General features: G+C 49.0%; 1 protein-coding gene across 1 annotated transcript in view; it reads right to left on the reverse strand.

Annotated features, from left to right (window-relative positions):
* Positions 1–2,082: 2,082 nt before the first annotated feature.
* LOC137306427 (EH domain-containing protein 1) overlaps positions 2,083–20,693 on the reverse strand; it is a 32,461-nt gene continuing 13,850 nt past the window's right edge. Inside the window, exons 3-5 of the mRNA XM_067975615.1 lie at positions 7,866–8,278; positions 4,628–4,792; positions 2,083–3,239 (exon numbers count right to left, since the gene is read on the reverse strand). Of these exons, the coding sequence (XP_067831716.1) occupies positions 2,715–3,239; positions 4,628–4,792; positions 7,866–8,278 (1,103 nt within the window). The 3' untranslated portion in view covers positions 2,083–2,714. The remainder of the gene's footprint in view (positions 3,240–4,627; positions 4,793–7,865; positions 8,279–20,693) is intronic.

Genomic DNA, 20,693 nt, shown 5'->3' on the forward strand with positions numbered 1-20,693 from the left:
GGAGGCTCGTGTGGAGCATAAACACCGGCATAGACCAGTTGGGCCGAATGGCCTGTTTCTGTGCTGTACATTCGGTGTAAAAAAAATACCTTCACATCTGTAGCTGCAGTGCCCAGGAACGTGCGTCTCTCATTGGGTTTCAGTCCTCTCCCTAACCCAGGGGTCACCTGGCAGTGATCAGGGGCAGGAACCCTGGCTGATTCCCCCTGCTCCCTAACCCAGGGGTCACTGATCAGGAGCAGGAACCCTGGCTGATTCTCCCCTCTCTCTAACCCAGGGGTCAGTGGGCAGTGATCAGGAGCAGGAACCCTGGCTGATTCTCCCCCCTCTCTAACCCAGGGGTCAGTGAGACCTCCGGTTACCCTGACAGAGCAGTGGACGCGGCCACGATCGGGGACTGAAAACCAGGGAAGTCCAGAGCGAGAACCGGACACAGGACCTCACCCAGAATCGGCGGGTTTGTTCAAACTATTCCACCACAGACTTCCTCTCCTTGCCCGGACCCCCTTTCAGTAGCAAATTCTCCCTCCACATTCCCTCAGGGTTCAGTCACTGGTCTGTGCAGGGTCAGCTTAGGTGCTACACTTGCCCTCTCCACACCCCCTCCACCCAAGAACAATAACCTGCCTCCATCATTCTATGGGTGGCACAGAGCCCGCCCCAGTGCCCCCCCAAAACGATGGCACAGAGCCCGCCCCAGTGCCCCCCCCAAAACAGCGGAGAGCCCGCGCCAGTGCCACTGAGGACGGTCTCAGTTTGAGGTTCCAAACGCTACAATCAGCAGCACCGAGTGGGCAGCAGGTTCCATTCTGCATCGACACAGCTCCTCTGGACTCAGTCAGAAACCGGTTAGCGACAGGATAGCTGGAGTCAGTGAGGTGGATTTCAAACTGGAATCTTTATTTATACACAGATAGATCCAACAATTCTCTGGGATGTGTGGGAGACAGTACAGCTGCTGTGTGCCAATTACAGACAATGCAGTAAACGACAGGGGTGACCAATCGGCCCATACCAGAGGACAGTAATTCACCAGTCACAACCCTTGGGCCAAACACACATTCGGTGTGGATAGCTCAACCTGCACATACATTAACCTAACATGCAGGATCTTAAAGCCAATCAGTCACACTGCAAAGGATCGAAGCACCACAGGGGAGGGGGGGGGGGGGGGGAAAAAAAAAAAGACAGTGAACGCAGGGGCCCTGTAATCAGGGTATTAACCGTGGAGACAAATACTCGGGGCTACAGGACACAGCAGGAGAATGCAGTCAACCATCACTAAGCAGCACTTCAGTCTCTTCGCAACGGCCCAAGCTGATGGAGGAGGGCGCGGCCGTCACGAGGAGGACGACTGAAATTAAGGGCAGCGACAAGAGAGGATGGGTAGAGAAACAGCCCCCCCCCCCCCCCACTTTCTCCAGCTGGTGTCCTGCGGGCATCTTTCTGAACGACACTTGGCTGCTGTGGTCCTCCCCCTACCCTCCCAGCGGCAGATGCGACTGCACACCGAGGGGAGGGGGGAGACCTGGTATAGTTGGGTGCGGCCCCACGAACAGGAAATCTGGCCAAAGTTTAAAACACGTGCGCCAGAAAGGCACGAGCGTACGCACAGGACCAGCTGCCCACCTGCTGATCAGCATTGCACGGTTCAGTCACATTAAAACACACCCAGTCGGTTTAAGGCAGCTTTCTCCCCAATTTGGATTTACGCCAATCCCTTTGGAACGTTTGGAGTTAACTGTACACTTTCCACACAAAGTTTACAGCATCTCTCTCCCACCCCGCGATGCTATCTTTGATTTGATACGCTCGCAGTAAGGCCGCAGGCCAGCTCCACACTTGAGCAAGTGAACAGAAAAAAAAAAAAACAGCGGCGCCGTCGTCACGATGGCCAAACACCACGCTCCCTGGAATCAAGCCAGGCTGGGGCAGGAATTAAAAACCCGCCCTCCCCCCTCCTCCTCCAAGGGATACATTTAGTCATCCATCCAAAGTAGCTCAAGTCAATGTGTTACATGTCCCTCCCACCCACCCCCCCATTCTGAATCTAAAAGCTCCCACACGTTCACCAATTTTAAAAACACTCCAAGGGACCCCCCCCCCCGCCAACTCCCCCACTTCATAAAGCAGCATCGGGATGAGGTTCCATGAAAAGGACATTGGGGGTGCAGTGTAAAGGGGTGTGACAAGGTGCCTTTTGTCCAGTGAGATCTCCTGAGCCGATGAGGATTAAGAGTGTGACGTTTGGATGATGTGTATGTGTGTGTATGTGTGTGTATGTATGTATGTGTGTGCATGTTATGTGTATGCGTGTGCATGTTATGTGTATGTGTTTTTTTTAGTGAGGTGCATTGTGAGGGCTACATTTAGTTCTGCCATTGGGAATATACAGAATTGAAACTCGGGGAGATTTTCAAACACCATGTCCAGCTCCAAGCCAAAACAGAGTCTCCTTAATTCCCAGCACTGGGCCACTGCGCGCACAGGAGGCCACCCACCGGACAAGCTCACACCCGCAAACGGCTGGGGCGCTGATCTTAGGCTCCAGCCGCACTCAAGTGTGGAGCTGAAACATGCCGTGTGCATTTTTTTAATATATAAAGAGTTCGACGAGTATGAAATCAAAGAGAGCGAGGCATTCAGTCGGTCGAGGAGGAGGAGGAAGAGGAGGGTCCCGGCCGCTTTGATTAAACCCCCACCCCAGGCCGGGGTCACTCGTGTCTCCGTTTGGAGGGCGGGATCAGGTGATCGGGCAGTTCATTTGGCAGCTCGTGGCCCTCCAGTTTGACTTTGATCAAGTGGTTGGCGAGGGCAAACTCCTCGTCGTCCAGCATGCCATCCTTGTCCACATCAGCCAGCTTCCAGATTTTGCCCAGCACCGTGTTCGGGAGTTTGGACTTCACCATTTCCTTCTTGGCACTGGCCCCCGTCACCTTGCCGTTGACCGGCGACAGGGTGTAGAAAATCTCGTCGTACATGGGCTTGTCCTTGGCCACCACCCACTCGATCTCGTCGATGCCCTCGCCCGCACCCTCGCCGTAGCCGGCCCCGAACGGCCCGTTCATGGTGCCCTCGAAGGCCCCGCCGTGGACAATCTGCTTGGGCATCAGGGCCTCCTCCTGCCTCACCATGGTCATCAGCCGCGCAATGTCATTCGCCAGCATGTCGTCCACCGTGTCCAGCAGCTTGGGCTTCAGACCCTGGAACTTGGTGAAGTCCATCGTCAGCAAGTGCTCCTGAGGAAAAGGAGACGGGGGGGAACATTCAAGGTGAAACGGCTCTTCACACACAGCCCTCAAAATTCAAACATCTCTTTGTAAGTGGAGGGACACAGACACGAAAAAGTTAATCAAACTGCAGCTCGAAGCAATGAGCAGGAAAGAGCAGTTGCTCCCACGAGACTGTTGAACCGAAGCACAATTAAAAATAGAACTTTATTTCTGGCATTAAGACGCTTTCTAATTTGCCTCAATTATACTAAACCACAAGTGCTGCAGAAATGCTAAAAAAAACCCCCCAGAACAGATCCTAGGCTGTAGCCAGGAATCAGAATCACATGGCATAGGAGGCGGCCATTCGGCCCATCGTGCCTGTGCCAGCTCTTTGAAGAGCTAGCCAATTAGTGCCACTCCCCTGCTTTTTCCCTAATAGCCCTGCAAAATTTCCTTTTCAAGTATTTATCCAATTTGCATTTGAAAGTTATTATTGAATCTGCTTCCACCGCCCTTTCAGGCAGCGCGTTCCAGATCTGGTTACTGACCCTCCTCCCACTGGAAACAGTTTCTCCTTATTTACTCTATCAAAACCCTTCATAATTTTAGTAAATAAGTTTCCCCTTAACCTGCTCTAAAGGAGAACGATCCCAGTCTCTAGTCTGTCCACATAGCTGAAACCCAATTTTCTCCTCTCTCCCTTCCCCTTCCCCCCCCCCCCCCCACCCCAAGAAAAATTCATGTCTTTGGTTTCTCCCCCCAAAGAAAAATTGCCTGCAGGTCTTTAATCACCAATGTTGTCCAGAAAGGGTGAGCTGTGCACACATCACTGGGAAGAGGGCCATTTATATATTCCAAGAACCACAGAGGGAAATCGGAAGGAAGGCGACACAGGAATTGCTCTCTGTGGTTAGGTGGGTAACGTGGCTGCTGCCAGTGTTTTGCAGCGATACAGACCTCGCTGGTTTTTGCAGTGCCCGTGTGAACTGCAGCGAGACCGTGTCACACATCCCTCGTAGAGTTACAACCCAAACCCTTGGGCCTGGCTGGACAGATGTTTGCGCTGACCACAAAGCACAAGGTGATCGGGCACCAGCTTCTCTGGAGAGAAGGGACGCACAGGTTTTCCAGTCCCGCGCAGGAACGGTGGGGGGGGGGGGGCCAATTCAGCCCCCCCGCGCAGGAACGGGGGGGGCGGCCATTCAGCCCCTCGGGCCCGCTCTGCTATTCGATCAGGGGAGAGAGAAAGTTCCAAATTTCCACTACCCTTCCCGATATCCATCCGAGATGGTCTAGCCCGATCGTGCAGTGCTAGCTGGGAAAGTACAGGTGAAATGTATACTTGGAGAGGCAGTGCCTCCAGGAGAGGAAGCAGGGGGAGGGGGAGGGGGAAACCTCAGCCTGTGACCCACCTGCATCTTTTTCAGGTTGGGGAAGTCTCCTGGTGAGATCTGGTACTCTCGTTCGAGTTTCTGGTAAATCTCTGCCAGACTGTTGATCAGTTCCTTCTTTTTATTCTCCTTGCCAAACACAGACGGCATCTCCTTCTTCAGAGCAGAGATGATGTACGCATGTACCTGAGGAACAAGATAACACAACTAATGGTCAGCCTGTACAGTAACTGTGGGGCCTGGGAAACAACAATCTCGATCCACGGGCACGTCACAACCTCTCATTTAAACACCAAGGTCAAAGCAGCTAAATACCCATGGGGTGAAATCCAGGCGGACAAAACACATTAGAGCACAAAACTCATCTCTAATTCAGGAGTAAATTGGGCATCACAGACCGGTCATAGAATGGTTGGAAGAGTCAGACTGGTGGAATGAGGGGATGCACTTCATAGGCTGGGCTACAGAGGGAGCTTTATTCTGTATCTAACCCGTGCTGTACCTGCCCTGGGAGGAGTGTTTGATGGGACAGTATGAGGGGGGAGGTTGTCGGACTGGAGGAGGAAACAGAGATAGGGAGGGGCGAGGGTTTTGAAAAAAAGATAATTTTTTAAAGAGCTGAGGTATTGCCAGACTGGGAGCCAATGTAGGTCAGCGAGCACAGGGGGTGATGGGCGAACGGGACTTGGTGCGAGTTAGGATACGGAGGGGCAGTTCGACCCCGGTTCAACCCAGGGTACAGGTTAAGTGAAGGACCTTTTCGAGCAGGGAAATCCAGCATGTCATCACGATGGACTGACTGCATGATATCTGGTTTCTGTTGCATAGCTTTTCCCATGGGTGATACATTCGTCAACTGCAGGAAAAGCCAAGGATAGAACTGTTCCCACACTTGGGGCCAAGGCTACACCATATACAGCAGATAGAAGTGGTTGGGAATGCTCAGTCCTCTCAAACTCTGCCCTCCAAAAAGTAGCTCCACAAATCACAAGGCCACGAGATAGAAATGGGACAAGAACACATTTAAACTCAGCCCTCCCGAAACAACAGTCCCCAACTGTCAAGCGACTCCAAGCGACTCTACTGCTCACTCGAGTTAATCTTGTGTTCTTAAAAGGGCAATTTAAGTAATAGGAGCAGGAGTCGGCCATACGGCCCCTCAAGCCTGTTCCGCCATTCAATCGGATCATGGCTGATCTTCAACCTCAACTCCACTTTCCCGCCTGATCCCCATATCCCTTGATTCCCCTAGAGTCTAAAAATCTATCCAGCTCGGTCTTCAATATACCGAACGACTCAGCATCCACAGCCCTCTGGGGTAGAGAATTCCAAAGATTCACAACCCTCAGAAGAAATTCCTCCTCATCTCAGTCCTAAATGGTCGACCCTTCATCCTGACACTGTGCCCCTTAGTTCTAGACTCTCCAGCTATGGGAAACAACCTCTCAGCATCAACCCCGTCAAGCCCACTAAGAATTTTATATCTTTCAATGAGATCACCTCTCGTCTAAACTCCATTCTGATCCTGTGCCCCTTGTCCTACAGTCAAGAGTCTAGTCTGAGCACTGAGATTTACCAATTCTCTCTCTGTTACCAAGTATAGAACGCTCCCCCCGCCTCGGTGTCTCCTGCCTGGAAGGTGAAAAGCCAAAGTTTTTCCAGTCCTGATCAGCAATCAGCCTCTTGCCTCTGTAGATTCAGCACACTGTGGGGTGGAACGAGCACACTCCTACACACACAGTGGTCTGTCATGTTCCTTTGCTGAATTATTATACTGTTTTCTCAGGACAGAAACAGAACACTTCCATTCAGTATGTGTTAGTCTGTCACATACACAGCTTCAGGAGTACTACCTGCTGAAATCAAGTTATTAACTTCAGGACTAGTTACTGGGGCGGAACATGCTCACCAAAGCGATCAGGTTATTAACCTCAGGACTGGGTACCGAGGCTGAACGCTCCCTCTAATCTTCCACACATCTGGCCAAGTTGCTCACCTATTGATTCCATTTCCAGATGTTAGTGACCAACAGCTGTGCAAAAGATGCCATCACCTTCTCCAACTGCACCACACTGAACACAGGAGCTCAGGGGGCACTCTCAAGTCAGTAACAGTTCGAGGTTAACCTTTCGCGATACGCTCAGGGTCACTCAATCATCAAATTTAAGGCATCGCAAACCAGGTTGAACACTGCCTTCTACCTCTGGTTTAACCCAGGCCAGTGCAGCAGTTAGCTGCCCATACAATGTCCCTCGCTGCCCCACCATGTTCCAGCTAGTCCGTGTCAGTATAGACGATCCCATCCATCGCTGGCCTGGGGAGAAATCAGCTACAGAGTCCGGCTGCAGCAGCCTCTTCAGTATTCTCGGTGGAGCCAAAATCGGGCGCAATTTGGACTTTTTAAAGCTGAGATACTACATACACGGGCCCAGGCAGTGTGACAATGCAGCCCCCGCATTCTCGCCCTCTCCCAATATCCTGGTTATAGAAGCGCATCTCAGTTTGAGCCGTGGCTCAGTGGGTAGCACTCGCGCCTCAGAAGGTCGTGGGTTCGAGTCCCACTCCAGAGACTTGAGCCCACAATCTAGGCCGACACTCCCAGTGCCAGCACTGAGCAAGTGCGGCACTGTCGGAAGGGCCGTCTTTCGGATGAGATGCTAAACAGAGGCCAAGTCTGCCCCCTCAGCTGGACGTAAAAGGGAAATTCTCCCTGGTGTCCTGGCCAATATTAATCCCTCAACCAACATCAGTTTAAAAAAAATGTTCTGGTCATTATCACATTTTTGTGGGATCTTGCTGTGCGCAAATTGGCTGCTGCGTTTCCTACGTTACAACAGTGACCACACTTCAAAAAAGTACTTCACTGGCTGTAAAGCGCTTTGGGACGTCCTGAGTTTGTGAAATGCAAGTCTTATAGTGTAGTGAGAACAGGATTTGGCCTTGGGTGCGATGCCACCACCCCCCAGCCAAGTATCTTGACTCGTGAGAATGAGCGCCTGGGTGAGGTGCCAGAGAGGGAACTGAAAAACCACCGCTGTAATCTAGAAATTACGAGAAGTTAAGAGGCCTCCTGACCACAAGCGGAATTCGAACGTCGCAAGTTTCAGGGTGCGTTGTATTTCAGGAAGCGTGTTGGGACATTTCTTGTAAAAAGTGGACAATTTGAGAAGGCACTGAGCAATAACTGGTGATTCAACTGCTGTAGGAAATAGTCAGGCCACAAAGCCAGATCAGCCCTCAGATCCATCCCCACCCCTACCTTGGCCAGCCGGGCTCGCTTGATCAGGTCGTTTAGTTTCCGCAGGGCTGCGTTCCTCGGAAGGCTCTGGATGTCTTTGAACAAGTCCTGCTCCTCTGCCTCAAAGAGCTTTCGGTTCTCCGCGATGAGGAGTGGCTGGGACCAGAAGGAGCCAATGTAAACCCGAATCACCTCGGGGGTATTAATGATCTTCCCCAGCGACCACATGAGGGCCCCGTAGACCCTCATCAGCTGCTGCGTGTGGATCTGGTCGGCCTTGTTCAGGACCACCCGAATCTTGTCCTCGTGGTTCTTCATGGCTTTGATGACCTCAGAGAACTCGTCGGAAATATCCAGCTTGTGGGCGTCAAACAGCAAGATGATGCGATCGACTCGCTCCGCGAACCATTCCAGGACTGCGGCAAAGTCATAACCTGAAATAAACGTACACGTGGGTTACTGCGGGCACTCAGACTCCCACTCGTCGCTAGCCATACTATCCCTTTGCTGGAAAGGTACAACCGCACTGAGCAGTGCAGTAAGTACTGGCACAAAGCTCCCCACCCCAAGGGAGCAGTTAACCAGGAATAGCAAGGTCCAAACTTCAGAGCATCAAAGGGGGAGTAAACCTTAGACTGGGTGGGGGGAAAGGAGAAAGAGCTGCCACTTGTCCCTCAAGCAACATCACTAAAACAGACGATGATCTGGTTATTATCACATTGCTGTTTGTGGGATCTTGCTGTGTGCAAATTGGCTGCCACGTTTCCTAAATCACAAAGTACTTCATTGGCTGTAAAGTGCTTTGGAACATCCTGAGGTTGTGAAAGGCACTATAGAAGTGCAAGTCTGCCTTTTCTTTTCACATTATATAGAATGTGCAGTGCAGAAACAGGCCATTCGGCCCAATGGATCCATGCTCCACACGAGCCTCCTCCCTCCCTACTTCATCTCACCCTATCACCCTATCCTTCTATTCCTTTCTCCCTCGTGTTTATCGAGCTTCCCCTTAAATGCATCTATACTATTCGCCTCAACTACTCTCCTTGCGATAGCAAGTTCCACATTCTCACCACTCTCTGGGTAAAGAAGTTTCTCCTGAATTCCCTATTGGATTTATTAGTGACTATCTTATATTTATGGCCCCTCGTTCTCCCCACAAGTGGAAACATCTTCTCTATGTCTACTCTATCAAACCTTTTCCTAATCTTAAAGATCTGTTATACCCCAAAGGTTAGTGTAATCACGATCTCTCACCTCTCTCCCTCCTCCTCAACCCCTCACATTGGATTTCTGCATGGCTCTCTTCAGATACGAACCAGTTTGGATATCTCGCGATGCCAAATGACTGTTTCAGCACATCTCCCGTATAAAATCCACGGTGCCCTGTTTATTTGAGGCGATTTGCTCTCCCAAGTCACCTGCTGCAGTGACATCTGTTTAGATGCTTTGGATTCACTGTGGGAACACGAATTCCAGTGGCCCCAAGTCTGGTCCCTGGAGATTTGTGGTCACGCAGCAGCACAAGTAGAAAAACAGCAGCAAGTTCTGGCATCACTCCCCCCTGTAAACCTGCACCTACAGCTGCTGAGCCTTTACTAGACGTGATGCTCATTACTGACCAACGATTCAGACCCCTTTTCAGCATTAACCTCAGCACCCGAATACTCACGGAGTACGCAAATTTCACAGGATGAGAAGGCCTGAAGTCCAGGCACAGGGAGCTATTTGCTTTATCAGCTACATGTCTATTTACTGAAACCCAGACATTTCTTTGCACAGAGGAGTGAAGTGGAGACTCCACTATGGGATACAGCAGGCTCAGAGGCAGGCTCCAGGTAGAATGACATACAATTCATTCTCAGGATGCAGGCGTTGCTGGTAAGGCCGGCATTAATTGCCCATCCCTAATTGTCCCTTGAGGTGGTGATGGTGAGCCTCCTCCTTGAACCACTGCAGTCTGTGTGGTGAAAGTGCTCCCAGAGTGCTGCGGTTCAGTCACTCACTGATAAACTCATTGAGCCCTGGTTTGAGCAGGGAAAGCTTCTCAAACCTCATTCTATAGACACTCGAGTAATAAGCTCTGAAGAATATCTGGCTCCCACTGTCAGCACGGACCACGTACCCCCCTCAGTGTGAGGGGTACCCAGCAGCAGTGAGCAGTCTGGTGTCATCGGTGCTGACTAAACCAGGGATTTGGGCGACAAACGTGGAAATCCTCTGCTGCTTTGTACAGATGCACAATACATTCACACAGCTCAGTCATGCAGTACTTTGAACTATAGAGACTAAATGTACAGAACAGTGTTACAAGGTCAGTAACAGTCACAAGACTGACAGCTCACCGAGGTGCAAAAAAACAGCTCAGTATTTATCTGGGGCACAGACTGTCCCGTTACACTCCCCAACGGTGTCAGCCATGGCTCAGTTGGTAGCAATCTTGCCCGAGTCAGAAGGTTGTGGGTTCGAGCCCCACTCCAGAGACTGGAGTACAATATTCAGGCTGACACGCCCAGTGCAGTACCGAGGGAGCGCTGCACTGTTGGAGGTGCTGTCTTTAGGGTGAGAAGTTAAACTGAGGCCCCGTCTGCCCTTTCAGGAGGATGTAAAAGATCCCAAGGTAATATTTCAAAGAGCAGGGGTGTTGACTCCTGGCCAATATTTATCCCTCAACCAACATCACAAACAGATGATCTGGTCATTATCATATTGCTGTTTGTGGGATCTTGCCATGCACAAATTGGCTGCCACGTTTCCTACATTACAACAGTGACTACACTTCAAAAGTACCTCATTGGCTGTAAAGCGCTTTGGGACGCCCGGAGGTGGTGAAAGGTGCTATATAAATGCAAGTTTCTCTTTCTTTTCCTCCCTTTAACTAGGAAGAGCTATAAACAGAACAGACCCTAAAAATCAGAAAAGCTGCTCAAGATTTTGCTAACGGCATTTAAAATATACAAGTTATAGGTCATTCGATTGTACTCCGCCCCCCCCACCCCACCCACCCACTTCTGAAGGCAAGCTGCAAGAAGAAGAACAGAATTTACAGACCAACTGGTCCATGCTGGTGTTTATGCTCCACACGAGCCTCCTCTCACCTTACTTCATCTCACCCTATCAGCATATCCTTCTATTCCTTTCTCCCTCGTGTTTATCTAGCTTCCCTTTAAATGCATCTATTCTATCCGCCTCAACCACTACATTCTGACTGACCACTGCCTGGGTAAAGAAGTCTCTCCTGAAATCCTTATTGGATTTATTAGTGACTATCTTCTATTTATGACCCCTAATTGTATCGGAGGTGAAAGTAAGCTCAACGTTCATTAGTGCGGATTTGAAGCCTATAACTGGGTGGGGTGGGGGCAGCACAGGAAACGCTGCAATACAGAACCATTTAGAAAGAATGTACTGACCTATACAGATCAGTACAAACAGGGAAGGCCATTCCAATCATCCTGGCAGAGAAACCCAGTCGCTCCATCACAGCCTCCTCAAAAGCTCAGGTCCTGGGATTAAGCTGTGCGTTAACTGCTTCTTGAAGCAGCTGTCCGCCTGTGTCCCCACATCACGATTAACGTTTTCTATTCACTTTAGTCTCTCGTATCTCAGTACAAGGTCCTCTCTCCATCACACCCTTGAAAAGGGTGAAGACAGAAGGTTTTGCTAACCTTGCCTCAGAGCTCACTCCTCTGACACTACACACCAGCCTGGTGGCCCTACCCTTGTGCCTCAGTGACGAGAGTATTCAAAGTATTGCCCAATCAGGACATTACACACCTTCAGCAGGAGCAGCTCAGACCTGTCCTAATTTGGTCAAGGAACTCAGCTTTTGTTCTGCTTTGTTGATCTGTGATGACTGGACACAGCTAGAGATGAGTCACTTTTTTTCCCCAAATTCATTCTTGGGATATGGGCGTCGCTGACTAGGCCTGACATTTATTGCCCATCCCTAGTTGCCCTAGAGAAGGTGGTGGTGAGCTGCCTTCTTGAACCGCTGCAGTCTGTGTGGTGAAGATGCTCCCTCAGTGCTGTTAAGTCAGGAGTTCCAGGATTTTGACCCAGCGATGACAAACAGCCGATACACGACCAAGTCGGGATGGTGTGTGACTTGGAGGGGAACGTGCAGGTGATGGTGTTCCCATGACCTGTTGCCCTTGTCCTTCTAGGTGGTAGAGGTTGTGGGTCACTGGTCACACCTTAGGCACGGTTCCAGTCAGCGATCGTACCCTCCCCATACCGTGGACACCGTTCCACAGGTGCTAACGTGACCCAAGAAAGCAAGCAGGCATTAGCAGGGCTTCAGACGCAGCCGAGCCTGGGCCTGCCCTCAACCCCACACACACGGACCTCCCAGAAATCACTGGACTTTTTTCTTCCCTCGCCCCCCCCAAAAAATCCAGGGGCACTATGGTCAATTATAGCCCCTATTGACACCCCAGCACAGACCAGGGAATCGAACCAGATCCTGCTCTGTGTGGCTCAGTCACTCACTCACTCTGATAAACTTGTTAAGCCCTGGTTTGAGCAGGGGATGCTTCTCAAACCTCATTCTATAGACACTCTAGTATTAAATTCTGAAGAATATCTGGCTCCCACTGTCAGCACGGACCATGTACCCCCCTCAGTGTGAGGGGTACCCAGCAGCAGTGAGCAGTCTGGTGTCATCGGCGCTGACTAAACCAGGGATTTGGGCGACAAACGTGGAAATCCTCTGCTGCTTTGTGCTGATGCACAATACATTCACACAGCTCAGTCATGCAGTACTTTGAACTATAGAGACTAACAATGTACTGGACTCTGCACAGAACAGTGTTACAGAGTCAGTCACAAGGCTGACAGTTCAGAGCAAAAACAGCTCAGTACCTATCTGGGGCACTGACTGTCCCTATACTGCCCTGCCCCAGCCACACCAGTGGTTCAGTGGGTAGCACACTCTCGCCTCAGTTAGAGGGTCCTGGGTTTCATAATCCAGGCTGACGCTCCCAGTGCGGTACTGAGGGAGTGCTGCACTGTCGGAGGTGCCACCTTTCCGATGAGGTGTTAAACGGAGGCCCCCATCTGCCCCCTCAGATGGACGTAAAAGATCCCATGGTGCCGTTCCAAAGAGGGGGAGTTCTCCCCAGTGTCCAGGTCAATATTTATCCCTCAACCAACATCACTAAAACAGCTTATCTGGTCAGCTAAGTGCTGTTTGTGGGATCTTGCTGTGCACAAATTGGCTGCCACATTTTACAACAGTGATTACACTTCGAAAGTATTTTATTGGCTGTAAACCACTTTGGGATGCTCTGAGGTAGCGAAAGGCATTGTATAAATGCAAGTCTTTCTTTTCCTCCCTTTAACTAGGAAGAGCCATAAACACAGGAGAGAGTGATCAGACCCTACAAATCAGGAGAAACTGCCCATAGATGTTTAAGATATACAAGTTATAGATCATCTGATTGTACTCCTCCACAGCTAGTTCCAGGAGCTCGTGTTCAGCTTGAAGCAAGCTTCCTAAAGTTAGAGCGAGAATATTAACTCAAGATGAAAAAGGTTCCTGGTAAGAGATGGGCCCCAGTTTTGAATCCTAGAAAGGTTACACCGTGGAAGGAGGCCATTCAGCCCATCGAGTCCGTGCCAGCTCTATGCAAGAGCAATCCAGCTAGTCCCACTCCCCCGCCCGATCCCTGTAGCCATGCAAATTTTTTCCTTTCAAGTACTTATCCAATTCCCTTTTGAAAGCCATGATTGAATCTGCCTCCACCACCCCTTCAGGCAGTGCATTCCAGATCCTAACCACTCGCTGTGTAAAAGTTTTTCCTCATGTCACCTTTGGCAAAAGAACCAATCACCTTAAATGTACATTCTCTGGTTCTTGACCCTTCCGCCAATGGGAACAGTTTCTCTCTATCTACTCTGTCTAGACCCTTCATGATTTTGAATACCTCTATCATATCTCCTCAACCGTCTCTGTTCCAAGGAGAACATTCCCAGCTTCTCCTGTCTATCCACGTAAAAGTCCCTCATTCCTGGAAATTCTAGTAAATCTGTTCTGCACCCTCTCTAAGGCCTTCACATCTTTCCTAAAGTGCGGTGCCCAGAACTGGACACAATACTCCAGCTGTGGCCGAACCAGTGTTTTATAAAGGTTCATCATGACTTCCTTGCTTTTGTACTCTATGCCTCTATTTATAAAGCCCAGGATCCAGTGTGCTTTTTTAACCACTTTCTCAAGTTGCTCTGCCACCTCCAATGATTTGTGTACATATACCCCCAGATCTCTGTTCCTGTTCCCCTTTTAGAGTTGCGCACTCTAGTTTATATTGCCTCTCCTCATTCTTCCTATTGAAATGTATCACTTTGCATTTTCTGTGTTAAATTTCATGTCACCAGCCTGTCTATATCCTCTTGAAGTCTATCACTATCCTCCTCACTGTTTACTACTCTTCCAAGTTTGTCATCTGCAAATTTGGAAATTGTGCCCTGTACACCCAAGTCCAAGTCATTAATATATAATCAAAAAAAGCGACAGTCCTAGTACCGACCCCTGGGGAACACCACTGTACACCTCCCTCCAGTCCGAAAAACAACCAACCATTCACCACTACTCCGTTTCCTGTTACTTAGCCAATTCTGTATCCATGCTGCTACTGTCCCTTTTATTCCACGGGCTTCAATCTTGATGACAAGCTTACTATGCGGCACTATCACATGCCTTTTGAAAGTCCGTATACACCACATCGCCCTCATCTACCCTCTGTTACCTCATCAAAATACTATCAGGTTAGTTAAACACGATCTGCCTTTAACAAATCCATGCTGGCTTTCCCTAACCAATCCACACTTGTCCAAGTGACTGCTAATGCTGTCCCGGATTATAGTTTCTAAAGTCTCCCCACCACCAAGGTTAAGCTGACTGACCTGTAGTTGCTGGGTTTATCCTTACACCCTTTTTTGAACAAGGGTGTAACATTTGCAATTCTCCAGTCCTCTGGCACCACCCCCATATCTACGGGGGCTTGGAAGATTATGGCCAGTACCTCTGCAATTTCCACCCTTACTTCCCTCAGCAACCTAGGATGCATCCCATCCGGACCGGGTGACTTATCTACTTTAAGTGCAACCAGTCTTTCTAGTACCTCCTCTATCAATTTTTAGCCCATCCAGTATCTCAACTACATCTTCCTTCACTGAGACTCTGGCAGCATCTTCTTCCTTGGTACAGACGGATGCAAACTACTCATTTAGTACCTCGGCCAGGCCCTCTGCCTCTATGAGTAGATCTTCCAGGAAATAACTGGAGTCTAAGTGGGGCTGGCGAGGGCCAGAATTCCCACAGGGATTGGCAGTTACAGCGGGAAGTGGGAACTTGCAACATTGACGCAGTTTAAAGTCAGAAAATAGTCAGCCACTGGATGAAAGGCTGGAAATAGTGACGCCATTATTCCGGTAGGAATGGAGAGAACTGGGTAATTCCCCATCAATCAGCGCTGCTCAAGTGAGGGATTGATTTTATGCACATAATTTGTATGATGTAACTGTCCAGCAATCACTGCATTTTGCTGGTGAAATAATCTTGCTTTTAATCGGGAGACTTTACTGTAGTTTCAGTCACAAGTTCTGTTTGCTGTAGGTAATTGAATGACACCACTGTGTCAGCCAGACATTTTGATAAAAGGAATCTTTACAAAACTTAAATGGAAAGTTGGCTACAGAACTTGTAGGCAGCAGGGTCCAAACAGGCTTAAAGCAGTGTACAGTCAGGGGGCCGGGGGGGGAAGAAACTAAGAAAATGGAAAAAAAAAGACGAGCCCTCAGCACTATCCAGAGGGCAGGTGACAGAAACCAAAAGCAAAGGTGCCTCAACCACTCGACACTCACTGCTCCCCAGCACAGTCATGTCAAGAATGCAAACACCATGCAATAAGCTGTAACATGGCTTCATAAAATACAATTCATACACCCATGAAACAAAAAAAATCTCCCAGCATCAGGCAGATGAGCTTCATGGCACCAATGTATTGAATGAGACTCCTAACGCAAACTAGAGGTAGTGAGTGCTGCAGAATGGTGACTGAGTCACAACCAGAACAACTTGCATTTATATAATGCCTTTAACGTAGTAAAAACATCCCAAGGCGCTTATCAGACAAAATTTGACACAGCCTCATATGGAGATATTAGGACAGGTGACCAAAAGCTTGGTCAAAGAGGTAGGTTTTATGGAGCATCTTAAAAAGGAGAGAGATCGAGCCAGAGCTTAGGGCCGAGGCAGCTGAAGGTACGGCCGCCAATGGCGGAGTGATGAAAATTGGGGATGTGCAAGAGGCCAGAATTGGAGGAGCGCGGAGATCTTGGAGGGTTGTCGGGCTGGAAGAGGTTACAGAGACACGGAGAGGCAAGACCATGGAGGGATTTGAATGAGAGGATGAGAATTTTAAATTTGTGGCGCATTCCCGGTCTGCAAATCATCCTTGAGGGAGGAAGTGAGGACAGATCCTTCCCACCTGAAAGCAGGAGAGACAGAAGCAGAGTGTTACCTGGGCACCCTCAGCACGTTCAGAGCTTGCAGTTGCCAAGGGAATGCGAGGGATGTACTTTCCAGTTCCCAGCGAGTTTACAGGATCATTCTCTGCAGAGGCGACAGAGCTGATTTATTCAAATGGAATGCAAAGTTTATGAAGCTGTCCAGTTGCTTGGAGCAGCTCTCGACAGCTGAATGCCTGTGCTATTCAGGAGTAATTGCTGGATGTTACTCGGTGACCACTTGTCCTGGCTGGGATCTAAATATTAGGGCTTTGGGTAAGTGCTCACTGGGCTAGAAACATAAAGCAAGCTTGGCAAAGCACAGCAGTTTACTGAAGCTAATACAAACAGTCATATACAGTAATAAATATAGCCTCTGGAATGTGCAGAGAGGCACTCTAATCAGCAGGATTTGTAACAGCAAATCCCATAGTTACTATTCAAGAATGGGAGGTTACTGACATTGCTGGACAGGGGTGGGGGTCCATTTATCCACTTGTAACTATCCCGGCAGCCCGACTGGCGTAGGACAGGACTAAAACTCTACTAGCCCCAAAGAGATAACTAAAATGGTACCTAAGCTTGCCTTCAGAAACTCTGGCACCAGGCTCGGTCTGTATTCGGATATGCTCCCGGCAAAATATCATCTATGAAACCACACACCCACCACAGAGTTTCCCCCCCTTCCCTACAGGACACAGGCTTCCAGTCGAGTACGGAAAACCCCTTCCTCAGCTGGCTTCTTATCCAGGGGAAACCCAGTGTATCATTTCCCGTGCTCCCTAGTGATCAGCAGTTGCAGTTACCAGTTTACCAGAAGTGTCCTCAGCGTTGGAACAATCGCTTCCAACTTCAGACAGCAATTACTCACCGCCCCTCCCTCCCCCTCCATCACCATGCAGGCTTGTCTGAACACACCCCATTGTCCCCATCTTTCTGAAGCAGTTTCACTTCCATTCCCGTGTTAGGGCCTCACCCAGTGAGCATCAGGCAGCACCCTGCATAGTCTGTGGAATTTGCTGCCCCAGGAAGCTGTGGAGGCTACATCATTGAATAAATTCAAAGCAGAAATAGACAGTTTCCTAGAAGTAAAGGGAATTAGGGGTTCTGGGGAGTGGGCAGGAAATTGGACATGAATTTAGATTTGAGGTTCGGATCAGATCAGCCATGATCTTATTGAATGGCGGAGCAGGCTCGAGGGGCCGATTGGCCTACTCCTGCTCCTATTTCTTATGTTCTTATGTCCTTCTACTCAATGTAAACTTTTAAGCAAAAGACGTTGCATTGATATAGCACCTTTCACAGGCACATTCCAAAGAGCTTCACAGCCAGTGAAGTACTTTTGAAGTTAGTCACTTATGTAGGAAAACAGCAGCCAATTTGCACATAGTAGGGAGATGAATGCCCAGCTAATCTGTTTTTAGTGGTATTGATTGAGGGATAAATATTGGCCAGGACACCAGGAGAACTCCCCAGCTCTTCTTCCAATAGCGGCCATGGGGTCTTTTAAATCCACCTAAGAGCATGGTTTGCCATCTCATCTGAAAGACGGCACCTCCGACAGTGCAGCACTCCCTCAGTACTGAAGTGTCAGCCTGGATTATGGGTTGAAGTCCCGAAGTGGGGCTCGAACCCACAACCTTTTGACTCAAGTGAGTGCTACCACTGAGCCAAGGCTGACACCATTGATCCCATTTCTATTAGGACAGTCACTAAGACACCATGAACTCAAGCCGAGACTTGACTCTGCAGCTTTCCACCATCCCCTCTGTGGCAGGCTTCCATTTCCCATAACCCTGACCTACCAGATAGAAGCAGCCATGGGCACGCCCCACAGTTTTGTAAATAGAAGTCAATAACCAGGATACCAGAGCAAGTTTCCAAGTAGAACCCAATCCAAGCAGTTCAGATAGCAGCCAGGAGCCATCCTCACCCTCTAATTAATCGCTTTCTTCCACCAATAAGCACATGCCCCAGCTGATCTAGCATAGAGCAAGAACCACACGTGACTCGTACTAAATCCTGACACTGACTGCAGTGCTGGCACAGGGCACATTTGGCGTATTGGTACCATAACAGAAAATAAATTCATAATACTAATATTGTGCAATATTCATCCCTCAGATTGCTCCCACCCCAGTGACAGACCTGTACCCACCAGTACTGTACCCATTATACAATGACAGACCACCAGTACTGTACCCCAGTATTACACAGCTCAGATTGCTATCCCCAGACAGCATAAGTCTGTAAGGACAGAATTATGAGTTGAACAAGTGGACAGGGTAGAGAATTTCCACATGGCCATCATTACTGTACTGAAGCCAGAGTGATCATGGCAAAACAAGGTTTATACATGTGTATGTTAGTCCACGTTCACACGACAAGCTTGGTACCGTAGCACTCCTTTTATAAAAAGGGGCATACCAGGAGCATCACTGCACTCGCAAAGTGCTAGGCAGCCAGCATGGGACGGTATCCGGGGCTTAACCAGTTAGTGCAGTTAAACTGGGAAGACCTTAACTTGTGATGAAACTGGGATCATAAGAAATACGAGCAGGAGTAGATCATCCGGCCCCTCGAGCCTGCTCCGCCATTCATCAAGATCATGGCTGATCTACCTCAATGACATTTTCCTGCACTATCCCCATATCCCTTGATGCCTTTAATAAAGAGAAATCTATTGATCTCTGTTTTGAATGTACTCAATGACTGAGCCTCCACAGCCCTCTGGGGCAGAGAATTCCAAAGATTCACCACCCTCAGTGAAGAAATTTCTCCTCATCTCAGTCCTAAATGACCTACCCCTTATTCTGAGACTGTGACCCCTGGTTCTAGACTCCCCAGCCAGGGGAAACATCCTCCCTGCATCTACCCTGTCGAGCCCTGTAAGAATTTTGTATGTTTCAATGAGATCACCTCTCATTCTTCTAAACTCGAGAGAATACAGACCTAGTCTACTCAATCTCTCCTCATACGACAATCCCACCATCCCAGGAATCAGTCTGGTGAACCTTCGTTGCACTCCCTCTATGGCAAGTATATCTTTTCTTAGGTAGACCAAACTTGTACACAATACTCCAGGCGCAGTCTCACCAAGGCCCTATATAATTGCAGTAAGGCATCTTTACTCCCGTACTCAAATCCTCTTGTAATAAAGGCCAACATACCATTTGCCTTCCTAATTGCTTGCTGCACCTGCATGTTAGCTTTCAGTGACTCATGTACAATGACACCCAGGTCCCTTTGAACATCAACATTTTCCAATCTCTCATCTTTTAAAAAATACTCTGCATTTCTGTTTTTCCTACCAAAGTGGATAACTTCACATTTTTCCTCGTTATATTCCATCTGCCATGTTCGTGCCCACTCACTTAGCTTGTCAATATCCCCTTGAAGCCTCTTTGCATCCTCCTCACAACTCACATTCCCACCTAGATTTGTGTCATCAGCAAACTTGGAAATATTACATTTGGTCCCCTCATCCAAATCATTGACATACTCAGCACTCTGCCCAGGATCAGCACAGGACTGACTAGGTTGCAGGAACACTCAATGAGGCAGCTTCTGTGCTGATGTGGTTTTAGTCTTAGGAATGCAACGGGCACACAGAGAACAATGTAGTCAGTACCCCAAGTAACTGCAATGGTACTGCCTGCACAACCAGTACAAACCTTCAGTTAAACAGAAGGGTTACATTTGTCCCACAAGTATCACTAGCAAAAGAACTGAACTGCCAAACTGTGAGAACAGTACCCATACATTCACCCATCACCCGTGCTCGCTGACCTACTTTGACTCCCAGTCCAGCAATGCCTCAATTTTAAAATTCTTATGTTGGCGTTCAAATCGCTCCTCCCTATCTCTAACCTCCTCCGACTCTAACCCTTGGAGAACTCTGCGTTCCTCAAATTCTGGGCTCTTGCACATCCCCGATTTCCATCGCCCCACCATTGGCAGCCGTGCCTTCAGCTGTCTAGGCCCTAAGCTGAGGACTTCCTTCCCTAAAACTCTCCATCTCTCTCCTCCTTTAAGATATTCCTTTAAACCTACCTCTTTGACCAAGCTTTTGGTCACCCGTCCTAATATCTCATGTGGCTCGGTGTCATATCTGTGTCTGATTACACACCGGTGAAGCGCCTTGGGACGTTTTACTACGTTAAAAGGTGCTATATAAATGCAAACTGATGCTTACAAGCAGCGAGATAACTGAACAGGACACAGAATCAGATGACCACATCCATTAACTGTTCTCAGCCAGCAAGTGACAACTTGTGTCACTGCCCTGAAGCCAAGTGAGGTATACAAACGGAACCAGGACTGTTTCTAATCACCATCCAGCTA

This window comes from Heptranchias perlo, chromosome 43 (genome assembly GCF_035084215.1).
Source record: "Heptranchias perlo isolate sHepPer1 chromosome 43, sHepPer1.hap1, whole genome shotgun sequence".
Lineage (NCBI taxonomy): Eukaryota > Metazoa > Chordata > Chondrichthyes > Hexanchiformes > Hexanchidae > Heptranchias > Heptranchias perlo.